Genomic DNA, 12,164 nt, shown 5'->3' with positions numbered 1-12,164 from the left:
TGGTAGAGAAAAAGCAGTCCTATATGCTCTGGGTTGATATCGCGCTTGCAGACTGGCAGGTATTGGCCCGGTATTGAAGCTGGCTGTGTCCGAGTTGAGGGTGAAGACCGCAGCAGTGGCTAACTGACTACTAGCTAGTAGCTAGTTATCTGGCTAGCTTCTGATTGGGGTTACGGTTCTAAAGTATAAAAAAATAGCAGGTCCGTACCACATTGGGTGAGGCGGAATGTAGGAATGTATATTCAGTTCCTAGATGGAAAGTGAAATTAAAATATATACGAAATGTATACGAAAAATACGAAGACTATTTACACGGGACAGGACAAACAAAGACACGTCCGACTGCTACGCCATCTTGGATTCACTATGAACTGGACTGTGTGTTTACAGGCAGTAGGGCCTGTCATCATTCACTATGAACTGGACTGTGTGTTTACAGGAAGTAGGGCCTGACATCATTCACTTTGAACTGGACTGTGTGTTTACAGGAAGTAGGACCTGCCATCATTCACTATGAACTGGACTGTGTGTTTACAGGCAGTAGGACCTGTCATCATTCACTATGAACTGGACTGTGTGTTTACAGGAAGTAGGGCCTGTCATCATTCACTATGAACTGGACTGTGTGTTTACAGGCAGTAGGGCCTGTCATCATTCACTATGAACTGGACTGTGTGTTTACAGGCAGTAGGACCTGCCATCATTCACTATGAACTGGACTGTGTGTTTACAGGCAGTAGGGCCTGTCATCATTCACTATGAACTGGACTGTGTGTTTACAGGAAGTAGGGCCTGCCATCATTCACTATGAACTGGACTGTGTGTTTACAGGAAGTTGCAACAGCGTGACTTTAGATCATTAGAATACATTGGCAAAAGCCACAGAATACACCTGAATGGATTTCTGTAAATATGTAAACACCACGGGAGTCCTCTTACATGTGGGAACTTTACAGTCCTATTGGTCAAACAACCATGAAAAGGTTGGCTCTCTCTCCCTCAGTTATGCACATCGACAACAACCAGATGAACAGTAATGTTAGCCAGAGCGAGATGAACTAAAATCTAACGAGGGAACATTCACTTTTTAAGCTAAACTCAGCAAAAAAAAGAAACGTCCCATTTTCAAGACCTTGTCTTTCAAAGATACATCGTAAAAATCCAAAGATCTTCATTGTAAAGGGTTTAAACACATGCACATCCCATGCTTCTTCAATGAACCATAAACAATCAATGAACATGCACCTGTGGAACGGTCGTTAAGACACTAACAGCTTACACACGGTAGGCAATTAAGGTCACAGTTATGAAAACTTAGGACACTAAAGAGGCCTTTCTACTGACACTGAAAAACACACCAATAAAGATGCCCAGGGTCCCTGTTCATCTGTGTGAACGTGCTTAGGCATGCTGCAAGGAGGCATGAGGACTGCAGATGTGGCCAGGACAATAAATTGCAATGTCCGTACTGTGAGACGCCTAAGACAGAGCTACAGGGACACAGGATGGACAGCTGATCGTCTGTGGCAAACCACGTGTAACAACACCTGCACAGGATCGGTACATCCGAACATCACACCTGCGGGACAGGTACAGGATGGCAACAACAACTGCCCGAGTTACACCAGGAACACACAATCCCTCCATCAGTGCTCAGACTGTCCGCAATAGGCTGAAAGAGGCTGGACTGAGGGCTTGTAGGCCTGTTGTAAGGCAGGTCCTCACCAGACATCACCAGCAACAACGTCGCCTATGGGCACAAACCCACCGTCGCTGGACCAGACAGGACTGGCAAAAAGTGTTCTTCACTGACGAGTCGCGATTTTGTCTCACCAGGGGTGATGGTCGGATTCGCGTTTATCGTTGAAGGAATGAGCATTAAACTGAGGCCTGTACTCTGGAGCGAGATTGATTTGGAGGTGGAGGGTCCGTCATGGTCTGGGCCGGTGTGTCCCAGCATCATCGGACTGAGCTTGTTGTCATTGCAGGCAATCTCAACGCTGTGCGTTACAGGGAAGACCTCCTCCTCCCTCATGTGGTACCCTTCCTGCAGACTCATCCTGACATGACCCTCCAGCATGACAATGCCACCAGCCATACTGCTTGTTCTGTGTGTGATTTCCTGCAAGACAGGAATGTCAGTGTTCTGCCATGGCCAGCGAAGAGCCCGGATCTCAATGCCATTGAGCACGTCTGGGACTTGTTGGATCGGAGGGTGAGGGCTAGGGCCAATCCCCACAGAAATGTCCGGGAACTTGCAGGTGCCTTGGTGGAAGAGTGGGGTAACATCTCACAGCAAGAACTGGCTAATCTGGTGCAGTCCATGAGGAGGAGATGCACTGCAGTACTTAATGCAGCTGGTGGCCACACCAGATACTGACTGTTACTTTTGATTTTGACCCCCCCCCCCCCTTTGTTCAGAGACACATTATTCCATTTATGTTAGTCACATGTCTGTGGAACTTGTTCAGTTTATGTCTCAGTTGTTGAATCTTATGTTCATACAAATATTTACACCTGAAATATTTACACCTGAAAATTTAACGCAGTTGACAGTGAGAGGACGTTTCTTTTTTTGCTGAGTTTAGTAGATGCCTCAAGTGTTGAGTCATTTATGCTCTCGTGTGTCCTAGTCGGCCCACGGGACTTGTTTGACACGTGCGCTAGCCTATTAGTCGAGTTATGACTGACTTATGATCATTGCTAGTTCGACTGTATCGACGTTCCCAGCCGTAGTTACAGTCGTCTGTTTTTGTTCAAAATATTGAGTCATAGAAACTGAAACAGCGCATCCTGAATGGAGGCAGAAAACATAGCAGGAAACGTAGCAGGACAGCTGTGATTTACAACCTGATAGCAATATGTTTTGGACTACCAAGAAATGTCTTGGTGAATTATATTAAATCATGCATTGAACTACATCTATCTGTTCTACCAATAATGTCTCTGTGTACATTATGGAACGTTGAGTCAAATAGAACCTATTTTCAAAGCTTCCTATGAAGTTGGTTTTGTAGCATAAACAGGGAATGTGATATTTTTGTCTGATATTATGATTGTCTTTTTGTTTCATATCTGCAAAGTAGTTAAAACACTGTCAGTTCCACTTGAAATGAGACCGGCTTAGTGTATAATGACAGTCGTTATCAGGCCTGGGTGGGTTCTGGGTGGGCTCTGGGTGGGTTCTGGGTGGGCTCTGGGTGGGCTCTGGGTGGGCTCTGGGTGGGCTCTGGGTGGGTTCTGGGTGGGCTCTGGGTGGGTTCTGGGTGGGTTCTGGGTGGGCTCTGGGTGGGCTCTGGGTGGGTTCTGGGTGGGCTCTGGGTGGGTTCTGGGTGGGCTCTGGGTGGGTTCTGGGTGGGTTCTGGGTGGGCTCTGGGTGGGCTCTGGGTGGGCTCTGGGTGGGTTCTGGGTGGGTTCTGGGTGGGTTCTGGGTGGGCTCTGGGTGGGCTCTGGGTGGGTTCTGGGTGGGTTCTGGGTGGGCTCTGGGTGGGCTCTGGGTGGGCTCTGGGTGGGCTCTGGGTGGGCTCTGGGTGGGCTCTGGGTGGGTTCTGGGTGGGCTCTGGGTGGGTTCTGGGTGGGTTCTGGGTGGGCTCTGGGTGGGTTCTGGGTGGGCTCTGGGTGGGTTCTGGGTGGGTTCTGGGTGGGCTCTGGGGATTTACAGTTAAAGAAATCACTTTATTTATCGCAAAAGATAAATATGATAATTTAGGTCATGCTTTTTATCCATTTAGATTCACGGTTATGTCATAATATATATAATATAATATAATTATGTCATAAAGGAATCAAAAGTACCATGATCCAACCACCTGCTATTGAAATCACCATCAATATTATTTCTTTAAATATGGGCCTGTTACACAGATTAAGCTTAGTTCTCGATTTAAAAGACTTTAAATTGAGATTTTCCATTAATAAATACTGATAATCCAGGGCTATAGACTTCTATTATTTAAACATTATTTTAGTAGGGAGTCCCATTGAGATCTGGGCCTGGGAAATTCCCATCCCTAGATAATCTCTAAGTGTCGCCTGGTTTAGACAGGGGAAATCTTGCACAATATTGGATGTTTTCCATTAAGTCAGATATTCCTGATCCAAGATGAACAATGTTTAACCAGGGCCCCGGGAGGCCGTCCCTAAAACGATCCACAATCTCACAGTGAGATGTTTAGAACAATCATTAGCACCACAGTAGCAGGAGTCACAGAGCAAAACCCCATTACGTCCAAGGTTGAGAACAGGTCAACTAGAGACCTTAAAACACTGCTCCTTTTGATTCCTGTGGACCATGGCCTATACCAGCCAGACCCACAGTGATGCTTTTCATTCGGGAAATACAGGCTCTCTAGACAGCACAGGGAGTCAGGAAATACAGGCTCTCTAGACAGCACAGGGAGTCAGGAAATATAGGCTCTCTAGACAGCACAGGGAGTCAGGGAATACAGGCTCTCTAGACAGCACAGGGAGTCAGGAAATACAGGCTCTCTAGACAGCACAGGGAGTCAGGAAATACAGGCTCTCTAGACAGCACAGGGAGTCAGGGAATACAGGCTCTCTACACAGCACAGGGAGTCAGGAAATACAGGCTCTCTAGACAGCACAGGGAGTCAGGAAATACAGGCTCTCTAGACAGCACAGGGAGTCAGGAAAATAAAAATGATGACATCAGCATATGAAACCTTTCAAGGAAATCAATGGTTGAATAACTAACTTCCCAGTGACGGTGTTGAGAGATGGATATCAGGCCTAGATTGTGGCCCAAATGGCACCCTGGTCAAAAGTAGTGCCATTTGGGCCGTAACCCCACAGTCCCCGGGGCCGTAACCCCACAGTCCCCGGGGCCGTAACCCCACAGTCCCCGGGGCCGTAACCCCACAGTCCACGGGGCCGTAACCCCACAGTCCCCGGGGCCGTAACCCCACAGTCCACGGGGCCGTAACCCCACAGTCCACGGGGCCGTAACCCCACAGTCCCCGGGGCCGTAACCCCACAGTCCACGGGGCCGTAACCCCACAGTCCACGGGGCCGTAACCCCACAGTCCCCGGGGCCGTAACCCCACAGTCCCCGGGGCCGTAACCCCACAGTCCACGGTGCCGTAACCCCACAGTCCCCGGGGCCGTAACCCCACAGTCCCCGGGGCCGTAACCCCACAGTCCCCGGGGCCGTAACCCCACAGTCCACGGGGCCGTAACCCCACAGTCCCCGGGGCCGTAACCCCACAGTCCACGGGGCCGTAACCCCACAGTCCCCGGGGCCGTAACCCCACAGTCCCCGGGGCCGTAACCCCACAGTCCCCGGGGCCGTAACCCCACAGTCCCCGGGGCCGTAACCCCACAGTCCCCGGGGCCGTAACCCCACAGTCCCCGGGGCCGTAACCCCACAGTCCACGGGGCCGTAACCCCACAGTCCACGGGGCCGTAACCCCACAGTCCACGGGGCCGTAACCCCACAGTCCCCGGGGCCGTAACCCCACAGTCCCCGGGGCCGTAACCCCACAGTCCACGGGGCCGTAACCCCACAGTCCCCGGGGCCGTAACCCTACAGTCCACGGGGCCGTAACCCCACAGTAAATCGTTTATGTCAAAGGTAGTTCAACAGAAAAATAAATCAGATTGGCATTACAGTAACATTATTTTATCCCCCATGATGAAATCAGGAGAGGGAATGTAGATCGGTCTCCGTCTGTTCCGTCTTTTGTACGTTAGTCACACTCGATCTCAGTTAGCGCTGGCCTGATTTTGACGAACCTCGGGTGAATGATGCGTCTTGCTATAGAGATTTTGTGAGTCACACCATAGAGGAAGAGGCGGAGCGAGAGGGATAACTGGGCCCAAAATCTGTCTTCTCCAGCAGCTGGCTCACCAAGCAGGGAGTTGTGTGGAGGTCAATAAGAGACGGTCGAATTCAGTTAACAAAAAAATGTCATAGTTTATTTGCTACATGTGGCTTATTTGATCTAATATAAATGTTGTGTATTGCCTAGGTTGTTATGAGTGTACTGATAGGTAGGACATGACATCCTGGCAGTAGGACAGGGAGTGGATTAGATAGAGACTGGCAGTAGGACAGCGGGTGGATTAGATAGAGACTGGCAGTAGGACAGGGCGTGGATTAGATAGAGACTGGCAGTAGGACAGGGAGTGGATTAGATAGAGACTGGCAGTAGGACAGGGAGTGGATTAGATAGAGAGACTGGCAGTAGGACAGGGTGTGGATTAGCTAGAGACTGGCAGTAGGACAGGGAGTGGATTAGATAGAGACTGGCAGTAGGACAGGGAGTGGATTAGATAGAGACTGGTAGTAGGACAGGGAGTGGATTAGATAGAGACTGGCAGTAGGACAGGGAGTGGATTAGATAGAGAGACTGGCAGTAGGACAGGGATTGGATTAGATAGAGACTGGCAGTAGGACAGGGAGTGGATTAGATAGAGACTGGCAGTAGGACAGGGAGTGGATTAGATAGAGACTGGCAGTAGGACAGGGAGTGGATTAGATAGAGACTGGCAGTAGGACAGGGCGTGGATTAGATAGAGACTGGCAGTAGGACAGGGCGTGGATTAGATAGAGACTGGCAGTAGGACAGGGAGTGGATTAGATAGAGAGACTGGCAGTAGGACAGGGAGTGGATTAGATAGAGAGACTGGCAGTAGGACAGGGCGTGGATTAGATAGAGACTGGCAGTAGGACAGGGCGTGGATTAGATAGAGACTGGCAGTAGGACAGGGCGTGGATTAGATAGAGACTGGCAGTAGGACAGGAAGTGGATTCGATAGAGACTGGCAGTAGGACAGGGCGTGGATTAGATAGAGACTGGCAGTAGGACAGGGCGTGGATTAGATAGAGACTGGCAGTAGGACAGGGAGTGGATTAGATAGAGAGACTGGCAGTAGGACAGGGAGTGGATTAGATAGAGACTGGCAGTAGGACATGGCGTGGATTAGATAGAGACTGGCAGTAGGACAGGGCGTGGATTAGATAGAGACTGGCAGTAGGACAGGGAGTGGATTAGATAGAGACTGGCAGTAGGACAGGGAGTGGATTAGATAGAGACTGGCAGTAGGACAGGGAGTGGATTAGATAAAGAGACTGGCAGTAGGACAGGGAGTGGATTAGATAGAGACTGGCAGTAGGACAGGGAGTGGATTAGATAAAGAGACTGGCAGTAGGACAGGGAGTGGATTAGATAAAGAGACTGGCAGTAGGACAGGGAGTGGATTAGATAGAGACTGGCAGTAGGACAGGGGGTGGATTAGATAGAGACTGGCAGTAGGACAGGGAGTGGATTAGATAAAGAGACTGGCAGTAGGACAGGGAGTGGATTAGATAGAGACTGGCAGTAGGACAGGGGGTGGATTAGATAGAGACTGGCAGTAGGACAGGGAGTGGATTAGATAGAGACTGGCAGTAGGACAGGGAGTGGATTAGATAGAGACTGGCAGTAGGACAGGGAGTGGATTAGATAGAGACTGGCAGTAAAACAGGGAGTGGATTAGATAAAGAGACTGGTATTCAAATGAACTGCCTTCCACTTTTGAATACATTTATTTTCATTATTAGACACTTGAGTATCTGGTCAAAAATATAATGGATAATCTGTGGTCACGATAACAGAAATGTGATAATCACACACAATATTAATTGGCCCAAAAATATGATTTGATATGAGAAACAAAGCTAAATTGATTGCATCTAAATTGGCCATTATAATTTACACCAGTTATTTAATTTACAGTATTACTTTAGTGCCTTGTTGCAAACAGGATGCATGTTTTGGAATATTTTTTATTCTGTACAGACTTCCTTCTTTTCACTCTGTCATTTAGGTTCGTATTGTGGAGTAACTACAATGTTGTTGATCCATCCTCAGTTTTCTCCTATCACAGCCATTAAACTCTAACTGTTTTAAAGTCACCATTGGCCTCATGGTGAAATCCATGTTTTTAAATTCAGGTTGTAACACAACAACACGTGGAAAAGGTCAAGGGGTGAGAATACTTCCTGAAGGAACTGTAGTTCCTAAAAGTAGAAAATGAAAGCACATAAAATTGATGCTATAGCCTAGACATCAAATGTTGCCAATAGACTATGTCGTACATTGTGGACACAACAGCCACGAAACCTTCTACTCCCCTCTCCCAGCTAACACAGTGGATCTGGGCCAATTCCTCATTGCTACCTGGGATGGGTCCCAAAAGCACTAATTTCCCTGTATGCTTGAGGACCTGAGGGTAGTTCAACACCATTATGCTTATTAAGGAAATACAATTTTAACAAAATACGTTTATGGTATAAAGTTAGCTACATCGTCTTGAATGTTCCTGTAGTGATGAAGACTCTGCCATGGGCCTTAAAACTCAGCTGTAAAATAATATACAATATATAGAAATGTACATTAGAAACAGGGTGCAACAGTAGCAGTAACTGTATCCGTTTGTTTGAAATATACTTTTTTACTCAACAAAACACCACCGGCACACCAATACATCTTCTGTGGCAGCCTTGTACCCTAAAGAAGGCTACTTATTGAACACAAGCGTATAGGCTACTTATTGAACACAAGCGTATAGGCTACTTATTGAACACAAGCGTATAGGCTACTTATTGAACACAGCGTATAGGCTTCTTATTGAACACAGCGTATAGGCTTCTTATTGAACACAGCGTATAGGCTACTTATTGAACACAGCGTATAGGCTACTTATTGAACACAAGCGTATAGGCTACTTATTGAACACAAGCGTATAGGCTACTTATTGAACACAAGCGTATAGGCTACTTATTGAACACAAGCGTATAGGCTACTTATTGAACACAAGCGTATAGGCTACTTATTGAACACAGCGTATAGGCTACTTATTGAACACAAGCGTATAGGCTACTTATTGAACACAAGCGTATAGGCTACTTATTGAACACAGCGTATAGGCTTCTTATTGAACACAGCGTATAGGCTACTTATTGAACACAGCGTATAGGCTACTTATTGAACACAGCGTATAGGCTACTTATTGAACACAGCGTATAGGCTACTTATTGAACACAGCGTATAGGCTACTTATTGAACACAGCGTATAGGCTTCTTATTGAACACAGCGTATAGGCTTCTTATTGAACACAGCGTATAGGCTACTTATTGAACACAGCGTATAGGCTACTTATTGAACACAGCGTATAGGCTTCTTATTGAACACAGCGTATAGGCTACTTATTGAACACAGCGTATAGGCTTCTTATTGAACACAGCGTATAGGCTACTTATTGAACACAGCGTATAGGCTACTTATTGAACACAAGCGTATAGGCTACTTATTGAACACAGCGTATAGGCTACTTATTGAACACAGCGTATAGGCTACTTATTGAACACAGCGTATAGGCTTCTTATTGAACACAGCGTATAGGCTACTTATTGAACACAGCGTATATAATCCATAGGATAAACACTGTACCTGCTATAGACCAAACAATCCATGTGGTTGATTTCTTTATCGGATCTGTGTCTTCTGTAATCCTCCCAAAGGTCTTTGATGGCAGTGACCGACAGGATGAACACCACTGGTGCCAGGGCCAGCTGTGGTTGGAAAGCATTACAAACTGGAACAAAATTCAGCAGGGCGATGAACACGAAGTATACGTTGGCAAACCTATGGAACTGCTCGAACAGATTCTTCGGTAGAAAAGAGAGAAGGGTGTATTTTGTGGTTTTAATCTTATTGTCTGAATAGTGTCTATTTGGGTTGTCCTCGCCTTTGGTTCGATCATATAAAATGTTAGAATGCACAGTCCGTGTTTTGTGTTCCTTCTTGGTTTTCTTCCTCTGTTTCTTCACTTTGACCACTTCGGTTTCTCCAATCTCCTCTCGCGCCATACTTTGCCTCAAACTCTCCCAAACTTTTCCTTTCTTTTGCGTTTTTCAAACATAGAAATGTCCTATGTAATCATAGAGCTCCATACCTTCAGAATGGACATTGTATTATTCTCTGTTTTCACGCTAATTTCTTCTTTACTATCATCTCCTCGATGTCCCGTATTTTCCTCTTTGGGTACACGAAAGCATTATAATATTATTGATTTTTTTCATTTGCCGTTTAGAGATGCTTCGGAAAGTTTGGGCATAGTTGTGAAGAACCGTTCAGTCGGTGAGTTGTAGAACACATGGATAGACTTTGACTTTGCGATGTCGTGGCAAAATCCATTGGCCATGTGTTTAAAAAGCAGCGTATTTGTGCAGATTGTGCGCAGAGAGAGGCGCTGGTGAGAGGAGGGGACACAGGGCCGTCACTACTGACACGGTCTGACCCCCACGCTCCTCCCTCTCCCCAAACAGGACTTTTTTCATCGTCAGGATGGAAGTGCCACGCGGCCCGACGCGGTATTATTTGAGTTCAAAACTGTCCTACGTAGAAGTTAAAGTATTATTCGTCTCTGTCCAAAACACTAAGCCGTCATATTAAATATATGGATTGATGACATTGTGTCAAGAAATAAACGATTTCATATTGAAACGTTTCCCACTGGGCACAGAGTTCAGTTTAAAGTCTACTTTTGATTTACATTTGATTGAGTTGTCAACTAAGGTGAATAATACATGAATTACATCAACAAAATATTTCACCATGTCATTGGATTTAGGTATACAGTTGGCAACAAAAAAAACGAAATGTCCGTTGATGACTTTTTGCAAATTCAATTATTCAATGTCATTACATATATTTTTGGGGGGTTGAAATAAAATGGAAACAACATTGATTCAACCAGATTTTGCATATAGTGGGTTATATTTTTTAAACGTTTTTTGTTTGTTTAGTAGGCATAGATCAGGGATGGGCAACTCAAGGTGTCTCAAGGTAAAAAGTAGAATACCCAGGGTGCAATTTTGAAACTTGGTTGTGCATTAACAATGTCTCTCTTATGACATCAGTCACTGATAGTCACTCAAGTAGCCAATGTCAGCTATAACATTTTAGAGGAGGAAATGAGTCTAGTGGCCAGCCATCTAAACCTGTAGTAATTAAGGCCAAATTAGAGCCTGGGGGCTCCCCATTGATTTTTGTTAGTCAGTCTCACTTAGATATCATATAAAACAACTGCAAACATTTCTCACCAACCTATTGAGAAATGTGTAGAAATGCAAGAAATGAGCTATTAAACCCCATGACAAAATGAGTAGAATTGCACAAAAATAACACAAACACTTTTTTTTTTTAAATGTAACTGTGGCACTATAATGAGTTCAGATATGTTGTGGCCTACAACCCTATTGCCCATCCCTGGCCTCCAACCATATTGCCCATCCCTGGCCTACCACCCTATTGCCCATCCCTGGCCTCCAACCCTATTGCCCATCCCTGGCCTCCAACCCTATTGCCCATCCCTGGCCTCCAACCCTATTTCCCATCCCTGGCCTCCAACCCTATTGCCCATCCCTGGCCTCCAACCCTATTGCCCATCCCTGGCCTCCAACCCTATTGCCCATCCCTGGCCTCCAACCCTATTGCCCATCCCTGGCCTCCAACCCTATTGCCCATCCCTGGCCTCCAACCCTATTGCCCATCCCTGGCCTCCAACCCTATTGCCCATCCCTGGCCTCCAACCCTATTGCCCATCCCTGGCCTCCAACCCTATTGCCCATCCCTGGCCTCCAACCCTATTGCCCATCCCTGGCCTCCAACCCTATTGCCCATCCCTGGCCTCCAACCATATTGCCCATCCCTGGCCTCCAACCCTATTGCCCATCCCTGGCCTCCAACCCCATTGCCCATCCCTGGCCTCCAACCCTATTGCCCATCCCTGGCCTACAACCCTATTTCCCATCCCTGGCCTCCAACCTTATTGCCCATCCCTGGCCTCCAACCCTATTGCCCATCCCTGGCCTCCAACCCTATTGCCCATCCCTGGCCTCCAACCCTATTGCCCATCCCTGGCCTCCAACCCTATTGCCCATCCCTGGCCTCCAACCCTATTGCCCATCCCTGGCCTCCAACCCTATTGCCCATCTCTGGCCTCCAACCCTATTGCCCATCCCTGGCCTCCAACCCTATTGCCCATCCCTGGCCTCCAACCCTATTTCCCATCCCTGGCCTCCAACCCTATTGCCCATCCCTGGCCTCCAACCCTATTGCCCATCCCTGGCCTCCAACCCTATTTCCCATCCCTGGCC

At 47.1% G+C, this 12,164-nt stretch overlaps 1 protein-coding gene across 1 annotated transcript in view; it reads right to left on the bottom strand.

Moving 5' to 3' along the window:
• Positions 1 to 10,210, bottom strand: part of atp10a (ATPase phospholipid transporting 10A) — a gene marked incomplete at its 3' end in the record, with an annotated part of 110,602 nt that extends 100,392 nt beyond the window's left edge. The window contains 1 exon segment of the mRNA XM_071342261.1: positions 9,454 to 10,210. Within this exon segment, the coding sequence (XP_071198362.1) occupies positions 9,454 to 9,872 (419 nt within the window).
• Between the last annotated feature and the right edge of the window lie 1,954 nt (positions 10,211 to 12,164).

Source organism: Salvelinus alpinus, chromosome 15, assembly GCF_045679555.1.
Source record: "Salvelinus alpinus chromosome 15, SLU_Salpinus.1, whole genome shotgun sequence".
Lineage (NCBI taxonomy): Eukaryota > Metazoa > Chordata > Actinopteri > Salmoniformes > Salmonidae > Salvelinus > Salvelinus alpinus.
This window is presented reverse-complemented; position numbering and strand designations above follow the sequence as displayed.